Raw genomic sequence first — 14,524 nt, forward strand, 5'->3', positions numbered from 1 at the left:
GGAGCTTGAGGACTGAAGCAAAATGTAGACTGTGCTGTAAAGATGTTGTGATAGCTGAAGGCATCACTTTATATCCATTGCTATGTGACAGCGTCTCTGTCATGCTGTGAGGACATGAGTGAAACATCTGCTTGCCTCTGGGCTTCCTGTCCAAGGCCATAACCAGCCCCAGGGCCTGCAAGAAAAGGAGGAATTAAAGCACACTTTTTAAAATCTAGACAAATTATTTGGGAGTAATCTGCCACAGCAAAATTCGAATAAATTGTAAAATTCCCGAAAACAGTACAGCACACAGCTGCTGAGTAAACTGGTGGATTTTCAGATTCCAGAATTCTTCCTGGCAAGCAAACATAGCTGGCTTAGGCAAAAGCTGACGTGGATCAAGGATGGTGCACTGAGAGCCTCTAAGCTACCCTCTAGTGCTCAGGCTTCCTCTGCCTTCAAGGAAGAGCCAGTCCTGAGACTTAAGGGAAGAAAAGAAGGATGGTAAGTAAACCCTGTGACTAGAGATGCCCTCCAATAGGCTTTGCTGAGAAGGCAGTGAAGTCTCTGATGCCTGTTGTCTTCCAGAGTCAGAGATAGAAGTAGCTGTCAAGTGTGCAGCATGATGGGGACTGCCCTAAGGAACAAATGTGGACAAGCTGTCCTTTGTTATGGTACCTTACAGTACGGGAGGAAAACACACTGCAGCAGGCTCAGTGTCCAATGGGAAGCAACTTCCCGGATAGCTCGTTCCCTGGAGCCTTGGCCAAGGTGCCAAAATCGTAATAGAGGTCAGCTTGATCCCCTATTAGCTCAGTAGGCTCAGCTGGGTGACCCTGACAGTTTCTCCTGCCCCTGTTTTCTGTGTTTCCAGGGAGCAACACAAGCAAAGTGTCACTGTTCCGATCGTGCCTTTGTGACCTGTGCTGGCATGGTAAGAACAAGCTTTCTCTGTACTGCTCCCTGACACAGATGACTCACCTGGCAGGACTGTCTTCCACAGGCTGATTCCCAGACCACAATGCCCTGTCAAGAGCTGTCGTCTTGGAGTGGTTTGAACAGGACAAAAAAGCTACATAAAACCTACAACCCCTCAACATGCTTAATAAGATGGAAATTGATGAATGTGGGGAAGTGTGCTCTGTCCTGGTGCTTGTAATAGAGCTGGTGAGTAACATCTTTGCCATGTTCTTGCCAAGACCTGCAAACTTGGTGCCCTGATCTGATCCTCACTTCTGGAGTGCCTTTCTGCTTCGGCCCAATGTACAGGGGGCACAAAGCTCTGGCTGTGGTTGTTCTGCCTTTCTTGGGACAAGGGCAACAGCCAGATTATTTTAGCTCCTTGCTGCCTAGACGGTCAAGATGGTTTAGGGAGGCTTTGTCTATATTTCCTAGAGGAAATCCCTCTAGAGGTGTTTTTCCAGCACAAAGCAACCAGGTTGGCATTGCTGCAGCACGGTGGCTTTTTTGTGTCTTAACACTGTGACGTTGAGTGCAGACTTTGCTTTTACATGTTTTGTTTTCTCATGAGTGCATGACCTTTGCACTGTGGTGTTTCTCATTTAGCAGCTGCCCCAGATCCCTGCAGAGAAAGCAGAGGGTGATGCGCAGTGAGCTCAGAGGATGGGCATGGTAATTCATCGTGGGACAATGTGGCTTCTTCTTCTTGTCCTCCTCTTGCTCCAGATGATGCATACAGGTAGAGCATTTACTTTAGCTTGACGTTGTGCTGCTTTGCCTAAACCACACAGGGAGTTGTCAATATTTTTGTTTTTCTGGGCAGGAGACATGAGTGAATACCCAATAGCTCTGCTGTCTCACCTGCCTTGCTTCCCTTTGTTAGCTGCAGAGTAATGATATCCAGGGCTCAGGCACAAGGGGAATACCATTTTGGACTGACAATTGTGTCACTGTAACTTATGGGGTCAGTATGGCAATATATAGTGCTTTCAAATGCTCAGCACAATTAATGGGCTATTTCTCATATTCTCAAGAAGTGTGATAATTAAATAATCCTTAATATACATTTGTAAGCTGCTGAGTGACAAAACGATGCCCGCACTATTTAACTGTGCAAAGGGGAACAAGAACCCTACAGCATAAGTCACTGTGATTTTCCAAGTCTCCACACAAACATCATAGCTGTAGTTGATAAAATAAATTGTCCCACCTGTTCTGACCCTGCTCCAAACAGGGGCAGAACAGGTGGTAAAATAAAGAAATTTGAAATTTGTCTTGGTTAAAGCAACGAATCATTAGTAACTGTTACTTTTCTGACTATCCTGCTTTTACTATGAAACAGTGCATGCCGGAGAGCAAGTGTTAGGGCGGAACACGTTTTTTTGCAGCAGAGCACTAAGTGTGAAAGACCATGTCAGAGAGCATCAGAGAGAAGGAATGAGATGGGGTGGGAGAAAGGACTGCTACATGAAATGTGTCTCCAGATGCAGTGTTACCTCCCTGTCCTCCGTGTAACTGAGTTTATGGGATATGTGTGCCTGGGGCCCTAGAGTCAGGTCATCCAGTTATGCCCAGGAAAGAATAAAAGGGCAGAGAACATAGATGTGGGTAGTGTTAGCTAAAAGCTAATAATTTGAAGCTCAAGCTCATACCTCAAGGGACACATTGAGAAAATTTTGGTGCTGTAAGCAGTACAAAAGAGAGTTTGACCTGCTCATAAGCATTTAGCTGGGTTTTGTAAAGTTTGGGGGTTTTATTATCTTCTGTTTAATATGTTGGTATCTCTGTCTTTAAATGAACAGGCAAGCAAAACACATGCACAAAGTCTGAGATGACCTTTAAGGATATAAAGGTTGATGACTTTTAGCCAGTAGGTGCAATCTAGAAATGTCCTGTCTGATTTTACAGGCTTCACTGTAAGTTATGTAGACTCTGACCACTATGTATTACTTATCTTCCCACAAAAAAAGGCTTGTGTATGCACCATCACACAGTGGCCACCAAAAAGAGATTGTAAAACTGAGGATATGCAAATCAATCATTGCAGGTTTGGAATGATTCCATTGAATCTGTTTGTTCCATCTGGAATGTGGCAACACACAGGACCTATATTTTAAAAGGAAGGATGAAAGGTGGCTTACTAAAACTAACAGCCCTTCTGTGTTCACTGAAAATGCTTGCACAGTCACAATAACTTGGGGTTTGGTTTGTTTTTGTAGATGGGAACCAGTGCAGCTCAAATCCTTGCCACTATGGTGGCCACTGTACAGATGGAATTGATTCCTATACTTGCACATGCTTGGATGGTTATCAAGGCAAGAACTGTGAATTTGGTGAGTTTCTGCTTTAGAGAACTGTGGTGCTGGACTTCCCAGGGAGCTTTGCAAGGAATCATGTTTTGCATGTAAATCCTTCCTGAGGCTCATTTCTGTGGCATAGAGCTGCCACCCTGACCTTGTCCCTGGAGTGGGTATAGTAGCCCAGAAGTAAGAGTGGGGAGTGTGGAACTGAAGTTCAGTCACAAGACAGAGGAGGGGGATGAGGAGTTGAGCATTTTAGGGCAGGAGGGAGGAATCGCGTGAGGATTGAAACGATTATGTCCTCTGCTAGTGTTTTGTTCGTTCTTGTCCTGACAATTTGTCTTGGTTTTTCTGAGCTCACCATGCCAAGGCTGCTGGGCCCACTTGGCCTTGGCAAGTGCATTTTGTGTGCTGGGTGAGGCTGCATTGTAAGGCACAAGCTGATGTTCAGCACTCACGTTATTCATAAAAGTTGCTTCAGGTGCTTGACAGATGGAGATACAGATTCTGTTTAAGGAGTGTGTTTTGTTTGGAGAACTTGCAGATCTTCTGTGAAGTCAGTGCTTATGTACAGCTTTTCTCCCACCATCTCTTTCATAGTCATACCAAAGTTCTGCAAAATAAACAATGGGGACTGTGAGCACTTCTGCAGCATCAGAACAGGTGATGGACAGAAGAATGTATTGTGCTCCTGTGCAGATGGGTATGCTCTAGCAGAGGATGGCAAACACTGTGTCCCAACAGGTACGAAGCCACGTGATAAAGCAGCAGCAATGGTGGTGAGACTTGTTTCACGGTTAAGGGATGTCTTGGTTTGCAATTGAAGAATGTCTTTTGAACCATCAGTATCCTACATGATATAGAGTTAACAGTGAGGGTAAGGGCTTTGTATTTCCAAAGCTTTCTGTTTGTGAGGTGCTGTGATGGACTGCATCAAAACCTAGGTGATTTGGAACACTTTGCCTGGTGCTTCTCAGTGAGGCCTCTCAGAGTAAATTCTGCTGTTATCAAGAGAACCAAAGAATTGTAGAATCACAGAATATCCTGCTTTGAAAAGGACCCACAAGGATAACCAAAGTCCAACTCCTGGTCTTGCACTAGAATACCCCAAGAATAACTCCATGTGCCTACATGTCTTGTCCAAACACTTCTTGAACTCTGTCAGGCTTGGAGCCTAGACCATTTTCCCAGGGAGCCTGTTCCAGTGCCCAGCCACCCTCTGGGTGAAGAACCCTTTTCTAATATCCAACCTAAATCACCCCTGACACAGTTTCCTTCCATTTTCTTGCATTTCTTCATGGAAAGGGCTGTCCAGCATTGGAAGGAACTGCCCAGGGAGGTGGTGGGGTCACCATCCCTGGAGGTTTTCAAGAAACAAATTGATGTGGCACTTATAGCTATAGTCTATTTAGCGAGGTGGTAAACTGTCAAAGGTTGGACTCAATTGCCTTGCAGGTATTTTTTAGCCTAAATGATTCCGTGATTTTGTGTCCTGTCACTGGTCACCACAGTGAAGCGATCAGTGCCTGCCCCTCCTATTCCCCTCAAGAGGAAGTTGTAGACTGTAGTGAGGTCTCCCCTCAGTCTCCTCTTGTACAGGGTGAGCAGACCAAGTGACCTCAGCTGCTCCTCATACAGCTTCCCCTTAAGGCCTTTCACCATCTTCATTGCAGTCCCTTGGACGCTCTCTAAGAGCTTTATATCTCTCTTATATTTTGACACCAAAAACTGTACACAGGACTCAAGGTGAGGACACACTGAGAAGAGTGATCGCAGTACAATCTCCTTTGCTTAAACACTTACAGGCTATACAGAAGAGTGGCTCGCAAAAAATTTGTACTTTAGGTTTCAGTTAACCTTATCAACTAGTAAGTGAAGAGATTGCGTAATTATGATTAGCACTATGTACATATATACAATTTTGTTGTATTTCAAAACACCATGGGGAGGGGTATGTCTACCAATTTATATATCATGTCAGGCTTTATATGCCTCATAGGTAATAATAAAAATAGCTGTCATTAACCATATTATTCCTAAACTAAAGCACTTCATTCAGTTTCCAAATTAAGAGCATTTTATAAAGGGGAACTACATGATTATATCAATGCAAATGATGTATTAAATTTTGGTTTCAAAACGTGGTCATGAGATGGAAGCTGAGAAAGAAGTTTCATGATAAGTAAACAGCATTCATTTTTCAAACCATATGGACTTCCTTTGTTGCATGTGCCAAGGTTTTGCTATTGTTTGGAAAAAGAGGAAGCTGCATTGTGAGATGGTATTTCCAAGGAGTTTCCTCTTGTGCTGGCATTTCTGTCCATCTCCAATTTATTGTTCTTCTCTTTGCAGTGAAATATCCTTGTGGAAAAGTTTTTGTGGCAAGGAAAAGAAGGTCTGTTTATTTATCTGCTGACTATAGCAATGTAACGAGTGACCAAGAAAACCTTTCCACAAATGAAATGAATGAAGAGGACGATTTTGTCATTACCACAGAGAGTCCAACCCCTCAGCCCAACAACAGAACAAGTAGCAAGATTCCAAATGTTCATACCAGGATTGTAGGTGGGGATGAGTGTCTTCCTGGCCAATGCCCATATCAGGTAAATGGAGTGTGTTGTGCCAGTGGCAGTGAGACATGGCTGAACTGTGTAACCCTGGGCACATGGATGTGCCATTTTAGATGGAGCTGCCTAACCTATTCCCAGAGAGAGCTTTTAGGTCATGCTGGCCTCATTTTTGCAGGTTACATTCTGATTCTGTCTGAAAACATCCACTCAGGTTGAACACCCAAGGGCATGTCAGATAAAGCAGGCATTTTTCTTGACAAATAGACCCTTGTGTCCCAGGTTTACTCTTGAGTTTGGAGCAGCCAAAGTGAGTTCCTGTATTTGGGACATTCTTTGGGATAATAAGTCTGAGGGATGGGGTGATCTGGAGTCTGCACTCTGCCAGCTTGGTCAGTCAGTGCCTAAGGGACATTACTAAGCAGTGTGAGTGGGGTAACATGGAAGCCAAATGCCTACTCCAAAGGAAGACAATGAAGACTCTGTAGTAGTAGACAGAGTCTCTATACTGTAGCCTCTGCACCTGTGGCTCCTGCACCTGTGGTCTCTTCACCTGTGAGTGCAGCATTAGGAGATGCCCAGAGGGCACTAAGAAGCCTATCTGTGGTGTGCAGAGAAATCACTTGCCTGTATATCAATGTTAAACTGCACTTACCTTTTTTACTTCACAGGCTGTTCTGTTAAATGAGGAAGGAGAGGAGTTTTGTGGTGGAACAATTCTGAATGAGCATTTTATACTTACTGCAGCTCATTGCATAAACCAATCCAAAGAAATCAAAGTTCTTGTTGGTAAGTGATTATTAATTTTTTACCCTTGTGAGGGGTGAGTATCTGTTATGCCTAAACTTGTGTGCTCCAGATCTCCTGTGAGATGGACTCAAGATTCATTGAGGTTTGTTACTTCTTTGCTGCAGTACTGCTTTTTATAATTCCTTGTTATTGTGAGAATCCTGCTTTATAACAATAGGGGAAGCTGATGTGGAAGGTGATATTGGTGCATCTCTTGCACCTCTGCCAGCAGGCTGGAAGTGATTAGGGTCAAATATTGTAGAAATGTTGGCTAGCAATGTGTTCAGCAGAGCAGTGTTTCTGCAGGAAGCTTCTCGTTCCTGGCACTTCCAAAGCATCCAGGTTTGTTCCTGCAGGATCACTCAGGAAAGCTTTGACTCACTGAAGAGAGCACGACAGAGCAAACTCAGATTTCTCATTGCTTCACGTTTGAGCCAGGACACAGGATCAACACAGCTTTCTCTTTTCACTGTTGTAGTCCTGACCCAGACCATGTTGTCTTCTCTAAGCCAGGCTCCAGCTCCTCTAACAGCTTCCAGACAAAGTTGCATTAGCTGAGCTGAATCAGCTTACGCCTTTCTGTAAACGGGAAGACAACAGGCATCAGAGACTTCACTGCCTTCTCAGCAAAACCTATTGGAGGGCCTCTCTAGTCACAGGGTTTACTTACCATCCTTCTTTTCTTCCCTTAAGTCTCAGGACTGGCTCTTCCTTGAAGGCAGAGGAAGCCTGAGCACTCTCTTCCTCTGTCAAGGTTGTTCTTAAATTCTTATCCTTTCTGCACATTAATGATCCTTTTAATACTCCTGCACAGGTGAAGTGGACAGAAAGAAGAAGGAAGAGTTTGAAACAATGCATACTGTGGAAAAAATACTTGTTCACGCAAAATTTGTTGCTGAGACTTACAATAATGACATAGCATTACTAAAGCTGAAGGAACCTGTCCAGTTTTCGGAGTACGTCATTGCAGCCTGTCTCCCCAAAGTAGACTTTGCTAATGAAGTTCTGATGAACCAAAGATCTGGGAGGGTTAGTGGCTTTGGGCGTGAATCTGATGGTGGACAACTCCCAAAAAAACTGAAGGTGCTTGAAGTCCCCTATGTTAATAGGAACACTTGCAAGCAATCCACCAACTTTGCAATAACCGAGAACATGTTCTGTGCTGGTTATGACACAGAGGAAAAAGATGCTTGTCAAGGAGACAGTGGTGGCCCCCATGTGACCAGATATAAAGATACTTATTTTGTTACTGGAGTTGTTAGCTGGGGTGAAGGATGTGCAAGGAAAGGCAAATATGGTGTCTATACCAAACTGTCCCGGTATTTGCGTTGGGTAAGAACAGTCATGAGTTTGTAGTTTGATCCTCCTGTTTGCTGCCCAGGTGCAGGTTCTGTAATGGAACTGTTTTTCCCCTCATCTGCTAAGCTCATTTTGAGATCTGATTCCTTAAATCTGTGGTGCTGCTTCCATTTGTATTACTCCTGGCTTTCACGCACATCTCTGTGGATTGTGCTGGTGTTTTGAATGGGTTGAATGAAGGAATTTCTCCAAAGAAAATGGCTGCTCAGTGATGTCTTTGGATTCCTTTAGTTATTTTTCGATGGCCATTTTGTTTCATGTCTGTTGAGCCAAGTGCTCCAACCAGAGGCTCCTGAACATGTTATGAACATTCACAAGTCATGATGAAAGCAGGAAAGATGGAACTTGTGTAAGTCCTCATATTGCAGCCATGTGGCTCAGCAGGGAGTTTGTTCTTTCTGGGGTTTAGTTGCTAGCTTTAGATGTCTTCAGAAGATTAAGGGAGCAGGAGATCTTGCATGGCTAATTAAAAAGGTGGTTTTGATTTATACGGATTGTGCTTCACTTTAGTTTCATTTGAACACTGCTCATCAGAAAAAATATATGTGCATGGTCACCATTTTGCATATCTTGTTCTGGTCAGTGTATGGCTGAGAACTGGAAAGCTCCTTGCTTATGTATTGTTCTAGATGTTACTCTTAGGTGCAATATTGATGTACACCTGCATTTGAAATAAACCATTCTTTCTTTTTTGGTCTTGGTTTGGTTTATTTTTAACAAACCCTGCCTCCTCAGCCTCTATTCATCATATGCTGCACCTCCTAACCATGGGGTATTCCAAGGCTTCTCCTATCTCTTATGCTCCCCTGCTCTTTGAGGAACACTGAACTTCATTAGACACCTGCTACTTCTCTCTTTGGCTTTGAGCTGGTAGTGGCTTGTTTTGTATAGGAGGTGCTGTGAGCAAAGCAGGCTAACAAACTTGAAATACAACTCTGCAAACAACAAATATTGCTGCAATGATGGTGGGCAGGAAGGTGAGTGGGCAGGTCAGTTTCCCCAGCTGGATGGTCTTGACCTGAATAACTCCTCAGTGGGCTTACTTCAATGTTTGCTCAGCAGTGTTTGTTCCGTGAGTTCTTCTGCCCACTGAATTTCTGATCAAATCCTTTGTCCTGTTCATATTTGGCCTTGTGCTCAATCAGGGTGAAACATCCCTCTTCAAAGGAAAATCTAGGTCTGGGTCCTACCAAATCCTGCTGACATACTCTTGCTGAGGGCTTTTGTCTCATTTAGCAGCTGCCCCAGATCCCTGCAGAGAAAGCAGTGGGTGATGCACAGTGAGCTCGGAGGATGGGCATGGCAAGTCATCCTGGGACAATGTGTCTTCTTCCTGTTGTCCTCCTCTTGCTCCAGATGATGCAGAGAGGTAGAGCTTTTGCTTTAGCTTGACTTTGTGCTGCTTTGCCTCAGCCACACTGGGATGTTTTAATTTTGCTGTTGTCTCTGATTGGAGACAACTGAACAAACACCTGAGTCATCACCATTGCAAGAGCTGTGAGTTAGAGGTAGATTTTGACATCCCAGAGATGAGATGGGAGTGGTACTCAGTGGGACACAGAGTGCCCTGAGAGTCTTCAGAATGTTTCAAAGAAAATCTTCCCATACTAACATGTAGAAAGCAATTTTGTGTGCACTCGTGTGCATTTAATTTTTGTATATGTACTAGATATTGTTGCCAATACAAAGATAGAAGATGACTTTTATAAAACTGTAGAAATTACAGAGGTCATTACTGGATCAAAGAAAAAGAACAAAATAATAAAATTCATGTATTTTTAGAAGAAAGGCTACTTCTGAATTCCCCACAAAACCCCAAAGTATTTAAGGCATATGTCAAAACTGTCCCAAGGTTAGGAAAGGACAAGATGATTGATTAAAACAGTGAGATCTTCTGTGGCCTGACCTCCAAAAGGAAGTATAAAAGTGCCTAGCTCTCTATAATAGAATTGTAAACATCCTGGCACGAAACCAGAAATTATGAGAAGTAAATACAGTAAGATAAACATGATGTGAAAATCAAGAACTGATCTGATTATATGAATAATGGAAGAAAGACTAGGAATGTTAGTCTGTGCCTGATGGAGAAGAAATTCTTTCTTCCTTTAACTTGCACCCAGCAAGGAGGAAAGAAACTGCTGAATTGCACTAGTCAGGAAAAAATCATATCAAATTCCTCCAAGGGAAAAATCACATAAATTTTCTCCAAAGACAGGATGACAGGCTGGGTAGCTGCAAAAGATGGAGTAAACCTCAGGTCTCTCCTTTAAGGGGGGCTGCTTACATCATTTTATCTAACACTTTTATTGCAATAGAAAGAGAAGCATTGGTAACTTTGGTGTAAATCTGGTGAGAAGCTGTGCTACTTCATTGAAAGATTACGTGGAGTGCAAAGCTCCACACAGGTGAGCCTGAAGATCTCTGATACTGGTATTTTCCACTGGTATTAACATGGAAGACAAGAGAGAGTGTTTACTCACTGCTTTTGTACCTCATTCCAAACTGGAAGGACTACCATAACTTGAGATGAGCATTCAGGCAATCCTGGGAAACTGGAACAGTGGTCCAATGTAAATAGAAGGCAATTATGTAAACACAAAAACATATTTTCACCTTTTGTCCCACAACACACAACCACAGAAATTGGTAAAACATGCAATAAAAGCTAGACTTCTTTGTTTTCATGAGGTTGAACAGCTAGGACAAGAAGTAATGGAATTCCATGACTCTAAGGGCCACTCAGATTAGATGTTAGGAAACACTTTTTAGATATTATGAGGCTAATTAAGGAATGCGTTAAGCTGTGTGGGTGAGCTGTGGAATTTCATGAGGAATCTGTAGGAACAGGTTAGACAGCATCTGTTAGGACCAGTTTACTTGCTCTTGCACTTTTAGAGCCAGGAAGAGCTCTCTGACTCTGCCTGCAATCTTGCAATACCAGGGACTGAGCTAAGGTAGCATGGGCCATATACAGATGGAAAATGAATATTGCAAGGATCAACCAAGAGTCAATACCTCATTTATTACTGATACTTTAGTTGTTGCTAATTTTTGCCTCTTACCCACACCCATGTTCATCATTGCCGTAGTACAATGGCTGTTCAGGCAAGTACAGATTGCTCCTTGAATTGCCCTCAAAAAGCTGTTTGTTATGGCTGGGAAACACAACAGAAGACGTAGAATAATAGTGGTCTACCTAATGTTGACAGCTTACACTTTTTACATAATAACACAAATATTGTTGTTGTTATTATTAAGGCCTTTTGCAGGAATTTTACCGTGTTTCCTGAAATGGTGGGGTATTTGACTAATGTTTGCAAGTAAGCTTTTATAAGCTGCTTGTACTTTTATGAAGTCACCATGAATCTGTAACCTGCATTTCTCTCCTTTGCAGTAATACCAAGTGATGCAAGGTCAACTCAGGAACTGTTCTGCAAAAGTGAAGATGGAGTCATATGTTCCTGTGCTGCTGGCTATGCCCTGGGCAATAACAACACCTGTACTTCTGTAGGTACAAAGCCACATTTATAGTTCATCCTATGGGACACACAGCACATCTGCACCACGTTTGGGATGTGTTGCAGTGCCATTGTAGCGTGGAGAATAATGTTAATTTTTCAGGCCTTTCACCTGGCTTACCTGAGCTGTTGGTAACAAATTTAATAAAACCTTAGCTAAAGGACATAATTTAAGTGACATCAAATTATGCAGCTGTGAGGGATGTGTGGCAGCAAAAATAGCTCAAGAAAGTATTCTGTCCATGGCTTGGAAGTCTTGGTTTATGACAGGAGCCAGTTCCACCACCCAGGTACATATGTCTGGGGTGTGGGTGAAAGCTCTTGGGTGCAGTCTTTGCACTGGTGCTGCTGAGGTCAGATTAGGACTTCCCTCCTGCTGAATCTGTTGCAGAAGAAGTGACTGGCTGGTCAAAGGAACAACTGAAATCATAACATCTGGACACAGCTGCAGGTTTGCTGCCCAATGTCCTCAGTGGAGAGAGTCAGGCAGAAAGACAGAGGAACAGGATACTGCATTAAAAATTCTGAAATTTGGGTAAAGTCCAAACACTTTCTTATCTCTTCATTGTCTACTTCAGACTGTCAGTGTTCCAGGAGTTTGCCTGAAAAGTCTGCTGTTAAGGTTTCTCTGAGAGCCATCATTAATCTTTTTTATCCTGAACTCCAGGTTAGGGCAATGGGTAGAAGTTACCAGACAAAATTGGAGGGGGAAAAAAAAATATTCAAGTGGCACAGATTCCAAAGTGATTTTGGGGATGTTCCTCATCTCAGAGCAAAATGAAGCACCTTACCAACCCCCCTTATCCATCATTGAAACTGTAACTAGGAGCTGAAGCGCTTTGGTGCTATCTGTGCATGTGCTCTGCCGTCTTCTGTTTGTTCCAAAGCCAGTTTTATTGGTTGGAATTTTGGTAGGGAAAATAATTTTAATATAAAAGCTGGGGGAAAAGGAAAAGAGACATGAAGGTGGAAGTAAAGAAATAATGTATTTTAATAAATGAAATATTAACAACAATTGCAATTTTTAACAGAAACAGAAAATGATAGAGCTTGCATCTACAGAGATCATAGAAGGGTTTTGGTTAGAGGGGACCTTCAAAGATCACCTGGTACAACCCCACCTGCCATGGATAGGGACACCTTCCACTAGACCAGATTGCTGAAAGCCCAATCCTGCCTGCCCTTGAACACTTCCAGGGATGGAGCAAATGTCAGAGCAGTTCCAAGGTGGCTTTTGTTTTCCAGGCCGTCAGGAGACTTGCTCATGTTGTGGGTAGGCTGACAGTCTTGTTGCAAGTGCAGCACCCAAAGAAGAAAATCAGAGCTCACTGGGGTTACATTCCTTCCCCCTGCTCACTCCTCCAGGGTTTCCTGCAATCTGTAACCAAACCACAAAGACAGTGCTGATGCCCTTTTAAAACAGCTGCAAGTTCCTCATGCATTTAGAAATGCTGATGCACTTTGGATTTGGCAAAAAAAAATTTTAATTTTTTTCTGCAGGTGGTGAACACACCTGGCTGATGGCAGACCAGGTGTTTAGCTGAAATCATTACCCATTTTAACTGCACTAAGCAGCTCACTAGCTGAGGTATGCATTGCCAAAAAAGCATGTGATGAGTTACTCAGGACAGCTGCCCTTGGCCTATCGTGCTACAGCAGGGCTGATGTCCAGCCAGGGTTCTGAGCATGAGATGGGTGTCATTGACATGTCCCCATCATTGCCCCATCACTGCCCCATCACTTCCTGGGCAGCTGTTCTGCAAACCCACTTCCCCTGGGTTTGCACTGGCCAGGGAACAAATTCCACGTCAACCTGTTGCTAAAGCAGGACTAACTCCCTCAGTTACTCCATCCTGAGGAACTGCTAACTTCATATCTGACACTGCCTGCAGGCTTCATCCTGGAATGAGTAACCCTCCAAGAGGAAGGCAATCCCTAAACAGGGCTGCAGGAAAGAGGGTGCAGGACTCCACAATGAAACACATCACCATGTGCTCACTGTGGTAATTACAGGAATGGAAAGAGAAATCCCAGTAACTCTTTGTAAAGAAACATGTGAGGAAAGGACTGCCCTTTTAAAACCCTCTGTTTATGTAATTTTTCATAGTCATATGAAAGTTAAAATGTAAAACTTGTGGCATTGGTATCAATACAGAAAAAGAAAAGGCTGTTCCATATGTACTGAGTACACTGTATCCCATTCCTAAGGATACAGCTGCTCAGTCAAAGGATACCTTTTTATAAAAAAATCCTACCCTGTAAGAAAAAAGTGACCATGTAAACTAAGATCTTGTGAGAATCCAGCTTCTGAAGGTCTGTGTTATTTATATTAAACCAAATTGACTTACTAACTAATACCTACAGGAGTTCCTTAATTGACATAAGTTTAGGTTTGTGAAATGTACAGTTTCTTCTAAAAAAAAATAAATCTGCAGATCCACATTTTTGTGTTGGGTTCTGCAAAGTCCTATGCTGACATCTAGTGGTGATATATTTTTTGTGCTGAAGGGAGCCAGACTGGCTGTGCTGTGCACGCATGGGATGATTCATTATCACAAGAAGCTAAAGGCAAGTAGTCCCAGGCCACTGGGGGACTGCAGCAGCAGCCTCACTGGCAGGTGCTCCCGTGGGGATGGACAGAGAGAGGAGTGTGGGAAAGCAACGCAGCCACGGCTGTGCAAGGCAAGGAGGATGAGGTGAGCCTCCACAGCAACTCCTGGGCAGGGGAGGTGCTGTCTGGGCCCCCAGCACCCACCAGATGTGACCACTGGCAACAGCTCTCCCTTTCCTAGCCAAGAACCCTCTGGCTGGAACAGGTACAATGGGGCTTGGTGGCCTCACGGAACTGAGGAGAGCATGGAGTGCTCATTTACTAAGGAAAGCTTGATACAAAGTAAACCAAAGAAGATGGAGGCTATATTAATTAGTTCTGCAGAAATATCAAGGAGGGCAAAACAAATATGAAAGGTCATGAATTGGCTGTGAATAAAGTCAAGCTTGATATTAGAAGGGGTTTAATTCCAAGTGAACTTCTGAAACAACAGAAGTT

The 14,524-nt window shown here is 43.3% G+C and overlaps 1 protein-coding gene across 1 annotated transcript; it reads left to right on the forward strand.

Annotated features, from left to right (window-relative positions):
• The first annotated feature begins 1,539 nt into the window (after positions 1 to 1,539).
• On the forward strand, positions 1,540 to 8,651 carry LOC146444350 (coagulation factor X-like). Its single transcript, XM_085053316.1, has 6 exons — positions 1,540 to 1,681; positions 3,162 to 3,275; positions 3,843 to 3,986; positions 5,595 to 5,845; positions 6,481 to 6,598; positions 7,413 to 8,651. Exons 1-6 carry the CDS (start codon positions 1,606 to 1,608, stop codon positions 7,952 to 7,954), a joined length of 1,245 nt encoding a protein of 414 aa, XP_084909442.1. The 5' UTR covers positions 1,540 to 1,605; the 3' UTR covers positions 7,955 to 8,651.
• Positions 8,652 to 14,524: the final 5,873 nt, after the last annotated feature.

This window comes from Lichenostomus cassidix, chromosome 1, assembly GCF_008360975.1.
Source record: "Lichenostomus cassidix isolate B80296 chromosome 1, HeHo_3.0, whole genome shotgun sequence".
Lineage (NCBI taxonomy): Eukaryota > Metazoa > Chordata > Aves > Passeriformes > Meliphagidae > Lichenostomus > Lichenostomus cassidix.